This window comes from Chlorocebus sabaeus, chromosome 21 (assembly GCF_047675955.1).
Source record: "Chlorocebus sabaeus isolate Y175 chromosome 21, mChlSab1.0.hap1, whole genome shotgun sequence".
In the NCBI taxonomy this organism is placed as follows: domain Eukaryota; kingdom Metazoa; phylum Chordata; class Mammalia; order Primates; family Cercopithecidae; genus Chlorocebus; species Chlorocebus sabaeus.
The window spans coordinates 80671697-80687350 of NC_132924.1; the positions used below are offsets into that span (position 1 = coordinate 80671697).

At 38.1% G+C, this 15654-nt stretch overlaps 1 protein-coding gene across 2 annotated transcripts in view; it reads left to right on the forward strand.

Moving 5' to 3' along the window:
• The first annotated feature begins 2197 nt into the window (after window positions 1-2197).
• Window positions 2198-15654, forward strand: part of LOC103226712 (B cell receptor associated protein 29) — a 39879-nt gene continuing 26422 nt past the window's right edge. The window contains exons 1-3 of one of the 2 annotated variants that reach the window (XM_007982526.3): window positions 2198-2344; window positions 2784-2890; window positions 5877-5977. In XM_007982526.3, coding sequence (XP_007980717.1) covers window positions 2799-2890; window positions 5877-5977 — 193 coding nt within the window. In that variant the 5' untranslated portion in view covers window positions 2198-2344; window positions 2784-2798. The remainder of the gene's footprint in view (window positions 2345-2783; window positions 2891-5876; window positions 5978-15654) is intronic. The other variant, XM_073009246.1, reaches the window with a different exon arrangement.

The following is a 15654-nucleotide window of genomic DNA, read 5'->3' on the forward strand; positions in this document are numbered from 1 at the left end:
TGCAAAAAAGTGGTGGAACAAATACCAACATCCATCCAAAATGAAAAAGAACAGGAAATTCTGAATAGAATTGCACTCAGAACTTATCTTAAAAATTCCAATTGGTTAATGACATTAAATTTGGTACATTTCAAAACTTCTAGCTCCTCCGAAGATTGAAAGCTTAATAAATAATACCTGCTACCTAAAAAGATAAAATTAACTGCAATCTACCATATCTTAAGTATAGGAAATTTGATAGCCAAGCTGGAGATGATTATATATTTGAAATATTTCCTAGAGAATAGTAACCAGGTTTTGTTTTTAATTTTAAAACCTAATTTTCATACTCTCTGTTTAATGATACTACTTTTATGCCTCTCACCAGTTGATTGTAACTTTAAAGTCCCATGGTTTGGGAGTGTTATTAATAGATTTTGTTACCGGTGGGCATGCACTGCAAGAATTAAGTATCTCAGACTGAAATAAAACAGTTCGTAATTAAAGTATTATTTATTTTGCCAACATGAAAACTGTTATAAGGAAACAATTATGTAAAACTGTTTAATTCACGTTTGGGAATATTGAATGAATCCATTTTAACGTAAGCACCGTGGTGCCATCTTTTTTCTTAGTACATTCTGTTTTCACTTTTCAGTTAATGCATTTTTTTTTAAAGATAACTGACTTTTTCATTTTCTATGACTACTGTACAAAATAGGGAGGTATGGTCAGAACTCTGAATTGAAATACCCTAGTGTTGTGAGCACAGCATCATCACTACAGTAATGTGCTCGGTGTTTGGAAGGAACCAGTGTGGAAGTTCTAACACTTTTGATTAAAAGTAACTTCCTGGCCGGGCGCGGTGGCTCACGCCTGTAATCCCAGCACTTTGGGAGGCCAAGGCTGGCAGATCACGAGGTCAGGAGATAGAGACCATCTTGGATAACATGGTGAAACCCCATCTCTACTAAAAATATAAAAAAATTAGCCGGGCGTGGTGGCGGGCACCTGTAGTCCCAGCTACTCGGGAGACTGAGGCAGGAGAATGGTGTGAACCTGGAAGGTGAAGCTTGCAGTGAGCCAAGATTGCACCACTGCACTCCAGCCTGGGCGACACAGCAAGACGCGTCTCAAAAAAAAAAAAAAAAGTTACTTCTGGCTGGGCACAGTGGCTCACACCTGTAATCCCAACAGTTTGGGAGGCCAAGGCAGACAGATCACTTGAGTCCAGGAGTTCGAGACCAGCCTGGCTAACATGGTGAAACCCTGTCTCTACTAAAAATACAACAATTAGCTAGACATGGTGGCAGGCGCCTGTAATCCCAGCCACTCAGGAGACTGGGGCCAAAGAATCGCTTGAACCTGGGAGGCAGAGGCTACAGTGAGCCGAGATCGCACCGCCGCAATACAACCTGGGTGACAGAGGGAGACTCCATCTCAAAAAAAAAAAAAAATCTTCCTTACGGTTATGTTCAAAGTCTGTGTTTTCTATTTTTCTGTTACACGTGATCCAGATTATTGGTGATAAATTCAGAAAAAGCCAACTTAAATGTGTTTTTGAATGTTTTATATTCTATCATTATCCATTTTCAGCATTTGTTTACTATTCCCCAAGTAATTGTAACCAGGATAGTACTTTTATTAAATTCCTGATACGTTGTCAATATTGAAAAAACTCTTCAACAATTTAAATGTACACGCACAGTTTGAAAAGCTGGAAAATAGTAATTAAAAGAATATCCCCATACCCACCTTTCGTACCAGTCCCCAAACATCACGCTAAAGTTTACTGCCTCTTGCCAGCCCATGGACGGGAATGGGAACGCCTACGGAATATGTTGTGATACTACAGTTGATCCTACCTTCTCTAAAACAAAATGCTGCACGACCACCTCATCCTGGCCCCTTATTAAATGATAGCTTAATTCTGGACACAAACAGTTCCCACCATAAAAAGAGAGGAGGTGACCGGAAAGGAGTGCGTCTTAAGCGCGTTCGCTGAATTTGCACCACCCAATCCAGCCCCCGCCCGGCCCCGCTCCTTAGACCTCCACTCCGCGCGCCCTCCCGCCGGGGCTGCACTTAGTCTGCCGTCCTAAAGAAGTTGCACTCCGATCCCCAAGCATCAGGTCAAAAGTCTAATTCATGCTCTGACTCCTCCGCCAATTAGAAAACAATTGTTGCCAATATACGTGGTCGCGCCGCCTGTGACTTCAGACGGGACGGGCCCGCGGGCGGGAAGCCTGCGGGGCGGGAGGCTGGGTGGGGCCCTGGCTCCCCTCCCCCGCCCGGGCGCGGCGTCTGACGTCCCGCGCGTCGGCGGCCGCGGAGCAGCGCGGGGAGCCAGGCTGGCCGCCGGCGGGTAAGGGCGGCCGCGAGCCGGGAACCCGTGGGGCGCTAGGCCGCGGAGGGAGAGCGCCGCTCCCTGGTCTGCAGAACCCCGCGGAGCTGGCCCTGCCTGGTCCGCGGAGCGGTGGTCGAGGGCCCGCGGCGCCTTCTGGGAGCGGGAGGGCCGGGAAGCCGGGCGTTGGTGGAGGGTGGCGTTGGGTTTCTGTCGCCGCGAAGCTGGCAGAAAAGGCAGTGGCCAGCGGGCCGCCTCGCCAGGTCCCACGACTCCCAGGGAGGTAGCCACCCGCTTCCCGGGCCACCCTTTCCCCTTTCCTGACCGGGGTCCGTGCCGGCCTCCCAGGTGCGGGAAGGTGGGACACGGTACATCCCCCGGACAAAAACGCTGCGCCTCGGGGCATTGAACGGTTTTGTTTGAAAGGAAGCAAGATAAAAATAAGCGTTTCTCCATTTAGGTGTGAAGAAAAAAAATGACACTCCAATGGGCGGCAGTGGCAACCTTTCTTTATGCCGAAATAGGACTCATTTTAATCTTCTGCCTACCTTTTATTCCTCCTCAGAGGTAGGAAATCTTCAAATCGTTAACTATGATAAATATTGGATCGCTCCTAATGTAAAATGAAAGAAGTTTTCTGAACATTAAAAAGTTTCGAAAGTCTTTGAAAATAAACACACCTAACGAATTAGGTAGTATATAATGACAATATTAAAATAACATTTTATATAAAACTCTGTTACGTGTACAAGTGAAATAACTTTTTCTTCCCTTCTAAAAGGAAAGGGGCCTATGCTTTTGATTCTGTTGATTACAGATATAATAAAGCAACAGTTATACTTTTAACACCTGCCCTGCCTTGTCTCAGGTTTTACCTTTGTTTTATTGCCCTGAATTGGAGCCATGAACTAAATAAATGTAAGTGGATAAATCATGTTTACAGTACAGCATAGGTGTAAAAGTGTTTCATTGAGGCACTGGATCAGCAATTTAGAAACCAAAGCCAATAAATTATTCTTAGTTTTGGCCTATGTAACCGATAAATAGTTTCATTAATGTTTAATGACAATTTTACTACTTTTGGTTTCACATAAAATTAACGAATGTCTATTAAAAGTGCTGAATGTAAAAAGTATCACAACCATGTATTAGCTTTAGTTCTTTAGTGACGGATCTAAGGTCTTTAAGAACCAAGTACAGTGTTTCAAGCCAAGCACTGGCTCATTTTACCCTTGAAATAATCTACTTTTTAGTCGTTTAGTTTTAGATCCAGAAATTTGATAGTATGAATGGGGAAATGCACACGTAATAAAAATGTTGCAAGACATTTGTTCATATTCCTGGCATAAAAGAAAATCTTTCGTAAATGAGATCCTAGAGATAACTCACTAAAGTGTAGTAAAATCCCAGGAGGACTGGGAGAAACTTCAAGAAGTTTTACCTTAGCTCAGGGTCCAAATAGTCTTTCACAACTCCTAACTTGCTCCTTACCTGCCTGGATTTCTGCTCTCTTCTGTCCTTCTCTATCAGCTAAGCTAAGCTCAGTACGTTGTTTCTTACTAAAGAAAAAAAATTGAATCATCCTGTAGGGTCTTTGATCTTATTTGATCCATCCCACCCGTGTTCTATAGATCGCATATTGCAACCCAGGAGGGCAAGTAGCCTAAGGTTACCTAGCTGGTAAGTGACAGGTTCTAGATAAAAATCTGGCTTTTAGTCCAGTGTTCTTTCTACTCCGTCATGCTGCCTCTCATCCTGTAGGTTTTGTTTCAAACTCAGTAACACCCTGTTTTGCTTTTTAGTAGTATTTGCAATGATAGAATCCTATATATTCAAGAGAAAGAAAGATCTTGTATGTAAACATCTAATTTATAGATAAGACTTAAGGGTTTGCAAAGAAGAAAAAATTGTAAGTTGATCTTTTCTCCATCAGAGTGATCTGTAAGTTATGGATCAATATTTTTCTTCCTGCCAAATAAAAATTTTACCCATCCTGATCAAGTGGCTGTTAGATAGATGTGTGTATATTTGCACATGATATATAAATGTATTCTCATGTACAAATATAAAGAAAATATGGTATGTATGCACGCAGATCATTTATAATGTGCCCTAACTATGTGTGTATCCACATCTTTTTATCTTTTATATGTGTATCACCATAATCTTTAAGAAAATATTTCATCATTTAGTCTCTATTATTTTCTTACATAACCCAGTGGTTAAAGGCACATGCTCAGAAATCAGGTCACCTATAACTGCATGATACTAACCTTGGGCATGCTCTTGATCCTCTCTGATCTGTTTCCCCATCTGTAAAATGGAGATAGTACTAGTGTCTACCTCATATGGTAGTTGTTGTAATTAAATGAGATAAAACATGTAAAAATACTTAGAACCATAATATAGTGAGAACATAATATGTTGTAACTCTGATAAGGTGCTCAAATGCTAGTTGTTCCCTGTGGGAGGTCTCTTATGTTCCCTTTTACACCACACCAGACCTTGAAGAAATAAATAAATTTCCATTTGGACCTAGATCAAGATATTACCACTTATGTTATCTTAAAAATATAAAATTTTATATTGCATAATTTAAATATTGGCTATATAAAATGCTTGGAATTGGAAGCAGAGAAAAAAGGAACCAATTCATCTGTATGAATCTCCTTCACCCCACCAATTTCAAGTAGTTAAAGTTGTCCTAATCTTAAAGTGAAACTTTCTTTTTCAAGTTGTAAGTGCTTGAAGCGTAAGTGCTTACTATATTTTTCTGCCTCCTTTCGACTAAAGTGTTACTCATTTAAATTGCCCATGTACAATTGCATGATGGATTATTTTGTCACTCTGCCATTTACAACCCATGCTTTCTTACCACTGTCTTTGCTTATACTGTTCAATCCATCTAGACTACTTCCCCATCTCATTTCCTCTATGTTCACATCTTTATCTGTAGTAATTACATGGTTTTATATATATATATATTGTGTGTGTGTGTGAAAATTATCGTTACATAATTAAGATTTTTTCAATTTATGTATATAATACCTGGGTAATTTTTATAATTCCCTCATGGTTAAAGTAGAGAAACTTTTACTTGGAGGATATGTTAAAAGTGTACTATATAAAAATCAGTGTGTAGAGTTAGACCCCACTCCTAAAATGTTGCCAATTATTAGAACAATATATCTTTGTTATTTCTAAGTCATTGCTCTGACCATGAAAAAGATACAGAGTAATAGCTTCTATCAACAATATAATATTTTACTACTGCAAGAATTCCTTTTTAAGGTTTTGCTCATGTGTGGTTTACTTTTAGAATATTTAAGCCACCAGACAGAGGATAATCAAATATCAGATTATTATTAAATTTGAAAGAGTTGTTTTTTAATTCATGAGATATTCTGTCATGTCAGAATTAATAAATTTTAAAATTAAATTTCTGTAATTCTTTTTACTTGCTACACAATTACAAAAATGTTACTTCAGTATTTAGAAAGTATTTCAAAACTTTTAGTTTTTTTATACCTAATATAATTGTATTGCTTTACAGATGGCAGAAGATTTTTTCATTTAATGTCTGGGGTAAAATTGCAACTTTTTGGAATAAGGCTTTCCTTACCATTATCATCCTATTGATTGTTCTATTTCTAGGTAAGTACTAGATTCCTTCTTTGAATAAATATAACTCTATTGTTTGTTAAATGAATTTCTTTTTAATTAATAGAGTTGATGTTACAATTTGTGTACAGTTGACTTTATATAGTATATTGATACTACATAGAGTGGATACTGATATATTGATACACAGTTGATAGATCCTACCATTCTATATGTTCAAACTTAAGTTTCAACAGGGCACTGTGATTCTTAACTCCTTTTAGGTTATTTTAAGATTTAAATGCTGTATATTTATGCATACTTTGCTGTTCAGAGTCACCAGACTTTATTTTTCATGGTGTTGTCTCTCCTTTGTTACTGTGATGTCCTAGGCACCCAGGAGCTTAGCTGTTAGAAAGGCAAATAAAAGAATAGAATCGTTAGGCTCTCCAAGGACGTCTTAGATGCAGGGTGTGGATTTGGACTGGATTAAAAAATAAACATGGCCGGGCGCGGTGGCTCATACCTGTAATCCTAGCACTTTGAGAGGCCAAGGCGGGAGGATTGCCCGAGTCCAGGAGTTTGAGACTAGCCTGGGCAACATAGCAAAACCTTATCTTTACAAAAAATGTAAAAATTAGCCAGGTGTGGTGATGTGCACTTGTAGTCCCAGCTCCTCGGGAGGCTGAGAGACTGGAGGATTGCTTGAGCCCAGAAGTTCAAGGTTGCAGTGAGCTATTGCACTCCAGCCTGAGCAATAGAGCAAGACCCTTCGTTTAAAAAAAAAAAAAAACTGCAACTTGGGGACTACTGCAAAAATTTGAATATGGAGTGATTGTATAATATTAGGGCATTTTTGTTAACTTTAGTTGTGATAACAGCATTGTTACATAACAGGGTCAGCAACCTATACAGCCTGTGGGCCAAATGCCTGTTTTTGTAAATAAAGTTTTATTGGGAAATGACCATGCCCATTTGTTTATATAACGTCTATACACGTTTTTCAGCATGTTTTAAATTTTCATGATAACTATATTTTAAAAATTAAAAGTAGGCCTTTAGGTTCTTGTCAAACCAGAAGTTCCGTGAGTCTTAATTATCACCATGTTTTTCTAGTTGTTGTTACTGAGCTCAGAGAGATTAAGTGACTTGTCTAAGATTACCCAGCTACTTCTTGAAATGCCCCTTCTTGCACAGAGCATGTTTTCCCTCAGAATTCCCTCAGAGTTGTTGTGTTGTTGGTAAAATAGGATTTAGAGAGGCAAACTTGGGCCCCTAACCGCCATCTTTGACACTGTTTTGTGAGATAATGTCTTCCATGTTCCAAACCACCAACCTCTCAAATAGAATCCTCTTTATAAAACTAAGAACATCTGGCATGAGAAGGGATGGTATTGTCAAAAACAGAAAGGTATGAATGGTTTGTGCCTCTTTTCAAAATGTAAATATTTGTCTCTTGGTACATTATTAATGTTATGGATTGAATCTCCAGCCATATAACTAGTCACAACAAATCAGTAAAGAACAATAAGGAAAACCAGTTCCAGTTCTGCCACCAGCTAACTAAATGACCTTTGAAATGGCTTTTATTTTTCTGGGTTTGATTTATTCATCTTGTGAAATGGAGAGATGGAAATAATCTCTGCAGCTCCTAATTTTATGATCTTCTAACTCTAAAATTATCACAAAAATTTATACTGAAAACTGTCACTTATGTAAGGGAGGAGAGTTGTAGTGTAAGTTCTTTTGATTACATTAGAAACACACTTGGCTGGGCACGGTGGCTCACCTCTGTAATCCCAGCACTTCAGAAGACCAAGGCAGGCGGATCAACCTGAGGTCAGGAATTCCAGACCAGCTTGGCCAATGTGGTGAAACCCCATCTCTACCAAAAATACAAAAGTTAGCCGGACATGGGGGCGCATGCCTGTAATCCCAGCTACTCAGGAGACTGAGGCAGGAGAATTGTTTGAACCCGAGAGGCAGAGGTTGCAGTGAGCCGAGATTGTGCCATTGCACTCCAGCCTGGGCAACAAGAGTGAAACTCCGTCTTAGAAAAAGAGAAATCAACTTGAACTCACTTGACCGAAAAAGGAAAAATTTGTAATAAAATTTGGGATTGTTGCAGAGTAGCCCAAGGAAGGAAGGAAGCCAAATTCCAGGGAAGGATTAGTACTTGGAACTAAAGTGTCCTTTTCTTGGCCATATGTTTTCCCTATATATACTTCATTCTTTTTTATTATGGACTCTGATATTCTGTCTATCTCCAAGGCAGTAAATGGGTACAGCACAGCTGCCAGGTGTTACCATTCCAGACATATGCAAGGATTAATTCATCGTCTCCGAATCCCAATTCCAAATCAAAGGAAAAAAATTGGACCAGGTAGCACCAGGTATCTACTCCTCATCTCCTATAACCAGGAGAGTCACCAGGGAGAATCATGACTGCTGGCTGAAGCCTGCATCTTTGAGTAAACAGGGTAATTAATTCCCAGAGAACAAGGACATCATGGATAGTTCAGGCAGCCAGATAGGTGCTTATCCTCTAGGTCTCCATCCAAAATAGAGTAATGACACCTACTTTCATGTTTTAAGATTTAAATGCAGTAACATGTAAAGTGCAGACTCTGATGTTCCATTGCACAGCAATGATGTAAATAATGCAAAACCAGTGGATTACTCATGCTTAATTTATATTTTACTTTGAAATTTATTTCCTTTTTCTTGGTTATCTCTCTAAGTAAGGTAACTATTTTTTATACATTTTCTTTTTATATGTATGTATGTATGTATGTATGTATTTATTTATTTATTTATTTATTGAGATGGGGTCTCACTCTGTCACCCAGGCTGAAATGCAGTGGTGTGATCTCGGCTCACTGCAACCTCCACTTCCCGGGCTCCAGTAATTCTCCAGCTGCAGCCTCCCAAGTAGCTGGGACTATAGGGGAGAGCCACCAACCCCTGGCTAATTTTTGGGGTTTTTTGTGGAGACAGGGTTTTGTCATGTTGCCCAGGCTGGTCCCAAACTCCTAAGCTCAAAGCCGTCCACCTACCTTGGCCTCCCAAAGTGCTGGGATTACAGGCATGAGCCACTACACCCAGCCAAATAAGGCAGCTATTAAGAAGTATTTATAGTCTTAGAGCCAACACTAACTGAGTGTGTGCATACAAGTGTGTGTGCATGTGTGTGTATTTTAGTTGCTGATAAGAGACAGAATGGAAGTGGGAATTTCAAGAGTATGTTCAGTGTTAGCAGAAATGCATCCCAGGAATTTGAAAATTTCCACAACTGATGTAAAATTGGATCATCTTCAGATGGTTTATAGAAAATTGACTATATGTCACATCCTTCCCTTATTGTTGACTCCATTCCATCTTTCAGACATAGTTACCTTTTTAGTATACAGGTGATATATTCTACAGGTAGATTTACATGACCATTTACATTAATAAACCTTTTTAATATTATTGGTTAATCTTCAGCTTTTCTGCATAGTGGATCCAGGAGTATTAGTCCCATTTAATTACCAAGGATGATGCATCACAAAGAAGCATAACGATCCTTCATAGTACTCACTATCTGCCTACACAAAATAAGTCGTAAATATGTATTATCTTTGTTTATTGGTTTTTTTGTAGAGGTTGGCATCTTACTACATTATTGAGGCAATCTGAGAAATGACAAAGGGGAAATAGCCATTAAGATACAGGAAATTTTCTAAAGATCATTTAAGTGACTACTTTATATAACTATGCAAATGAATTGGAAAACCTAGATAAAATGTATAATTTTGTAGAAAAATATAATTTACCAAATGAACACCAATAGATATAGAAAATTTAAGCTGACTAATTTATATAGAAAAATTATAGAAAGTTATCAAAAAAGACCCCTATTTCAAAAAAAAAGCAAAAACCAGATAGTTTTATAAGAAACCCTACTGCTTTCAGAAAACAGATATTACTACTGCTTCTTAAACTATTCTAGAATTTAAAGAAAGAAAACTTCAAATTTTACAAAGCTAGAAAAAAGCAAGCTCTAGAATTGAAAATAAGTCAGAACAAATGAACTGAATAGTATATCAGATTGATATATACAACACAGAGAAAATAATTACTCTTGAACATAGTACTCTTAACTTTTTACCTCCCTGGTAGGGTACATTTTAAGAACCAAGAGGATTACAATGAAATCTGAAACTTTATAATAGTTTTGTTGTTGGTAATTTAAAAGCTGTTTTATGTATAGTGTAGCATCAAGCAAATGAGTATGTTCGTGGTATTGGAAACTAAGACTTTCAGGAATAGATATGGCATACAAATATAAAGTCAAAAATTAAGAATTTTTTAAGTTTTAGAGTGATTTATTTGGGTTTTATTTTGGAGTATGGAAATGTGGAACTAGACAGAGGTGGTAGTTGCACGGCATTGTGAATATACTAAGCACAACTGAATTGCTCACTTTAAAGTGTTTACTTTTATGTGATATGAATTTCACCTCAATAAGTTAAAACATAATTTTGTTAAAGACATAGGAGTCTGGCTTTGGTCATAGCAAAACGGATTGTATTAGACTATTTCTCCTTTGTTAAAAATTATGAACCCTCAATAAAATATGAAAAAAGGTATTTGAAGGCCTGGTAGAGCAACCAAAAGCAGGCAGAAACTAGAGGGAAGTCAACCCTTAAAAGAAGGGAATCATACTGGGTGTGATCACATTTATATAGCCTTTCTTCCAACCGCTTTCCAGTCATGTGGCATAGACAACTGTATAGAACTCAAAGCAAAAAGACACTCTTACTGACAGAGGTCAGATAGATTAGAAAATAAAAGGGGTGTCTAAGAAAGGAGAGAACCCAAAAAGGGAACCCCAGAATCCACATAGTTTTCTTCTCAAATTCTTGGTTGACTCTTGAACCATGGATGTATAGGAAAGATTCCAAGGAGCTCAATGGAAAAGGAACAGCCAGTGGAAAGCAGCAAGACTGAGAAGAAATTTTGGCTGCTGGCCACCAAGGAGAGACAGTTTGGAGTATGAGCCTCATCACATTAGAGGGGCTTGGTAAAGACCTGGAACCTTTCCACTAAAATCACAGAAGGGCTGCTCCTTAGGAATAGAGACTATATCCCAGGAACTAGAAATTTACTATAACTAAGACCTAAAGCAAAACAGACTTATGCTAAAAAAGGATAAAAATCAAACCTCTCCAAACAGCTGTAAACTGTACATCAGCAGTCCCCAGCCTTTTTGGCACCAGGGACCAACTTACAGGTTTTCCATATGCAGGAGCAGGGGATGGTTTCGGGATGATTCAAGCACATTAAATTTGTTATGCACTTCATTTCTATTAATATTACATTGTAATATATAATGAAATAATTATGCAACTCACCATAATGTAGAATCACTGGGAGCCCTGAGGTTGTTTGCTGCAACTGGACTTTCTTTTCTGGGGATGATGGGAGATGGTGGCAGATCATCAGGCATTAGATTTTCATAAGGAGCATACAACCTAGATTCCTTACGTGCGCAGTTCACAGTAGGGCTTGCACTCCTATGAGAATCTAATGCCACCACTGATCTGATAGCTCGGGCAGTAATGTGAGAGATAAGGAGTGGCTGTAAATACAGATGAAGCTTTGCTCACTGGCCTGCCAATCACTTCCTGCTGTGCAGCCCAGTTCCTGACAGGCCATGGAGCAGTACAGGTGCATGGCTCTGGGGGTTGGGGACCCCTGCTGTACATAATCTTTGCAAGGGCACATGAATATACTAAACTCTGTTCACCAAGATACACTATATTCTGGGCCATAAAACAAGTCTCAGTAAATACAAAGGATTGAAATCCTACCAAGGATTGGAATCATATAGAGTATGGGGGTTTTGTTTTTGTTGTTTTATAGAGACAGACTTTTGCTTTGTTGCCCAGGCTAGTCTCAAACTCCTGGCCTCAAGTGATCCTCCTTTTCTCAAAATGCTGGTATTACAGATGAGAGCCACTGTGCCCAGCCCCTATAGAGTATGAAAATAGAAATCAGTAACAGAAATCTGGAAAACCTATACATGTTTGAAAAATTAAACAACACTTTTTAGTAATCCTTGGGTCAAAGAACTCACAAAGGAAATTAGAAAATATTTTAACTGAACGATAATGAAAATACAATATATTAAAGTTTGATGCCATTAAAGCACTGCTTAAAGGAAAAATTGTAGGTTTAAATATTTATTTTTTAAAAAGGTTTAAAATCAGTGATTTTAGTTTCCACCTTAATAATATCTACTCATTATATTGAATATTGACAGTGAAAAAAATAATATTCACTCGGTTTTTTAAAAAAGGTTAGCAGATTAGGATTTAGAAGGAAACTTTCTCATTCTGATGAAGATCTACTAAAATCCTCAAGCTAGCATCATACTTAAATATCAGAGGCTTCCCCCATAAGATTGGAAACAAGGCAAGGATATTCACACTCTGTTTATTCATTTAAGTAATAGATGTCTTAACCAGGATAATAATAAGTCATGAAAGAAATAGAAGGCATAAAGATTGCAAAGAAAGAAGTAAAACATCCTTATTTGCAGATGACACGATTATTTATATAGAAAATCCTGGCCTGGCACAGTGGCTCACTCCTGTAATTCCACCACTTTGGGAGGCTGAGGTGGGCAGATTGCTCAAGCTCAGGAGTTCCAGACCAGCCTGGGCAACATGGCAAAACCCCGTTTATACCAGGAAGTAGAAAAATTAGCCAGGCATGGTGGCTCATGTTTATAGTCCCAGCTATTCAGAAGGCTGAGGTGGGAGAGTTGCTTGAGCCCAAGAGGTCGAGGCTGCAGTGAGACATGATCACACCACTGCACTCCAGCCTGGGGGACGAAGTGAGACCCTGTCTCAGAAAAAAAAAGAAAGAAATAACCCTAAAGTATCTATAATAAAGCTATTATGTCAACGAAATTAATATAGTGGGATCACAAAATACAGGTGGGTCAGTGCACAAAAATTCAGTATATCAGTAATTGTATTTCTATACTATAAGCAGTAAACAATAGGTAAATGACATTTTTAAAAATTCCTTTTCTAAGTACACCAAGAAGCCTAAAAACCTTAGAAATAAACTTTATAAAAGAGGCACAACAGCTCTATACAGAAAAGTACAAAAACATTGCTGAAAGAAGTTAAAGAAGATCAAAATAAATGGGGATTTTTTATCAGTTGGAATACTCAATATTATTAAAATGTTTGTTCTTCCAAAATTCCGTGGACTTCACACAGTCCCAGAAACCCAACAGGCATTTTTGTAGCAGTTGATCAGTTGCTTCTAAAATTTATGCAGACATGCAGAGAACTCTCATAACAGCCAAGAAATCTTTACAAATAACAAAACTGAGAGACTCACTACCAGATTTCAACAGTAAAGGGGAAAATAAAAACAGGTTACTGGGCTTTATCTAATCAGTTGAAAGCCTTAATAGAACAAAGATTGATCTCCTCTGAGCAAAAAGAAATTTTGCCAGCAGATTGCCTTTGGACTCAAACTGTATTTCTTCCCTGAATCTCCAGACTGCCAGTCTACCCTGCAGATTTTAAACTTAACAAGCCTCTACATGCATGTGAGCCAGTTCCTTAAAATAAATCTCAAGCTCGCTCTCTCTCTTTCTCTGTCTGCCCCCTGTACCACTCTTCCCCATACACATACACACACACACACACACACACACACACACACACCCCCTATTGGTTCTTTTTCCCTGGAGAACCCTTACTAATACACCATCTTAACTAAGTAATCAAATTTAGCATCAAAAAAGTATGAGACAAAGGAACATTACACAGCATAAACTGAGGGATTCTTGGCAAAAGTATTAAACCTTGTCCAATCAAGTATTTGTTTTATTTTATTTTTACTTTCTGAGGCCTGGCAGAACCAATCAAGTCTGAGTTCTAGTTTTCTAAAAATACAGGAGTTAGAGAAAGAAATTGAACTACACTTCAGACAAATTCAGAATGTGAGAACTTTCTTTGTGCAGATTTATTTATTTTTTAATATTTAAAAAAAGAGACAGGGTCTTGCCATGTTGCCCGTGCTGGTGTCAATCTCCTGGCCTCATGCTATCCTTCTGTCTCTGCCACCCAGAGTGCTGGGATTACAGGTGTGAGCCACCACACCCAGCCAGAATGTAAGAACTTTCTAGAAAACAGTTGGCCTGGCACCTTTTTAAAAAAGTATTGTGTGTCAAGAGACTACAGAAACATTACTATATGTAATGAATATCCATTATAAAATTCTCAGTTTGAAAAAAATTCTATGAAAGACATTTGGGAGACAAATAAAGCAAATAATCCAATTTAAAAATGGGTAAAGGATCTGAATAGATATTTTTCCAAAGATGATACACAAATGATCAACAAGCACATGAAAAGATGTTCAACAGCATTAGCTATCGGAGAAATGCCAATCAAAACCACAAAGAAATGCCACTTCACACCCACTAGGATGACTATAATCAAAAAGATAATAACAAGTGTTGCCGAGGATATGGAGAAATTGAAACCAACATACACTGCTTGTGGGAATGTAAAATAGTAAAGCTGCTTTGGAATACAGTTTGGCAGTTCCTCAAAAATTAAACATAGAGTTACCATATGGCCCAGCAGTTCATCTCTTAGGTATATACCAAGAGATATGAAAACATATGTCGATATAAAACTTGCACATGAATGTTCATAGCAGCATTATTTGTAATAGCCAGAAAGTGGAAACAGCTCAATACCATCAACCAATGAATGGATAAACCAAATGTTACCACATTCATACAATGGAATATTATTCAGCCATAAAAGTAATGAAGTACTGACACATACTACAATGCAGACGAACTTTGAAAACATTATGCTAAGTGAAGGAAGCCAGACTCAAAAGAGCAGATAGTGTATGATTCAATTTATATGAAATGTCTAAAACAAGTAGTTCTGTAGAGACAGAAAGCAGATTGGTGGTGACTAGGAGGTGAGGGATGTGTATAGATTTTCTTTGTGGGGTGATGGAAATGTTCTGAAATTAGATAGTGGTAATGGTTGCACAACTTTGTGAATATACTAAAAACTACTGAATTACACATTTTAGAGAGGTAAATTTTTATGGCATGTGAATTTTATCTCAATAAAGCTGCTAAAAATGAAATAGTAGTCAAAATGGCCCCAATTTTGTAACTGGAGTCTCCTTGTGTGGCAATAACTCTTACCCAAGACTTCTGTTGGTCACATGAAAGGGGAGCATTCAAACTTGTTCATACTTCCAGTGGCTTTTGAGATATCTAAGGCAGATGCCTTGCCTAGTACATACAAGAATCCAAGAACTAAGAATGCACTAAATGTAGACCCTTATAAGCTGTTTTCTATTTTCCACTTGAAAGAAGTAGTTTCCCGGCATCTGAGACTTCCCAGAACTTCAGCATCAAAGGAGCAGCTATATGAACGTTTCCAGTAGCAGCTGCCATCCACTAGTTGGGAGGAGTGTATGCCACCACAGATCAAATCCCACTTTAGCAAACCTATGCCAGTGGAAATTTCACTGTAACCAAATATTTTGAAGATCTCAATCATTTAAAGTAATAATATGTAATAAAATGCTAGTATAGTAAGAGAAATGGGATAGTCTCTTAGAATTGACTGTAGTGGGATATGACATCTGTCATTGTCAATAGGCTGATTTTTAGTCATCTTAGA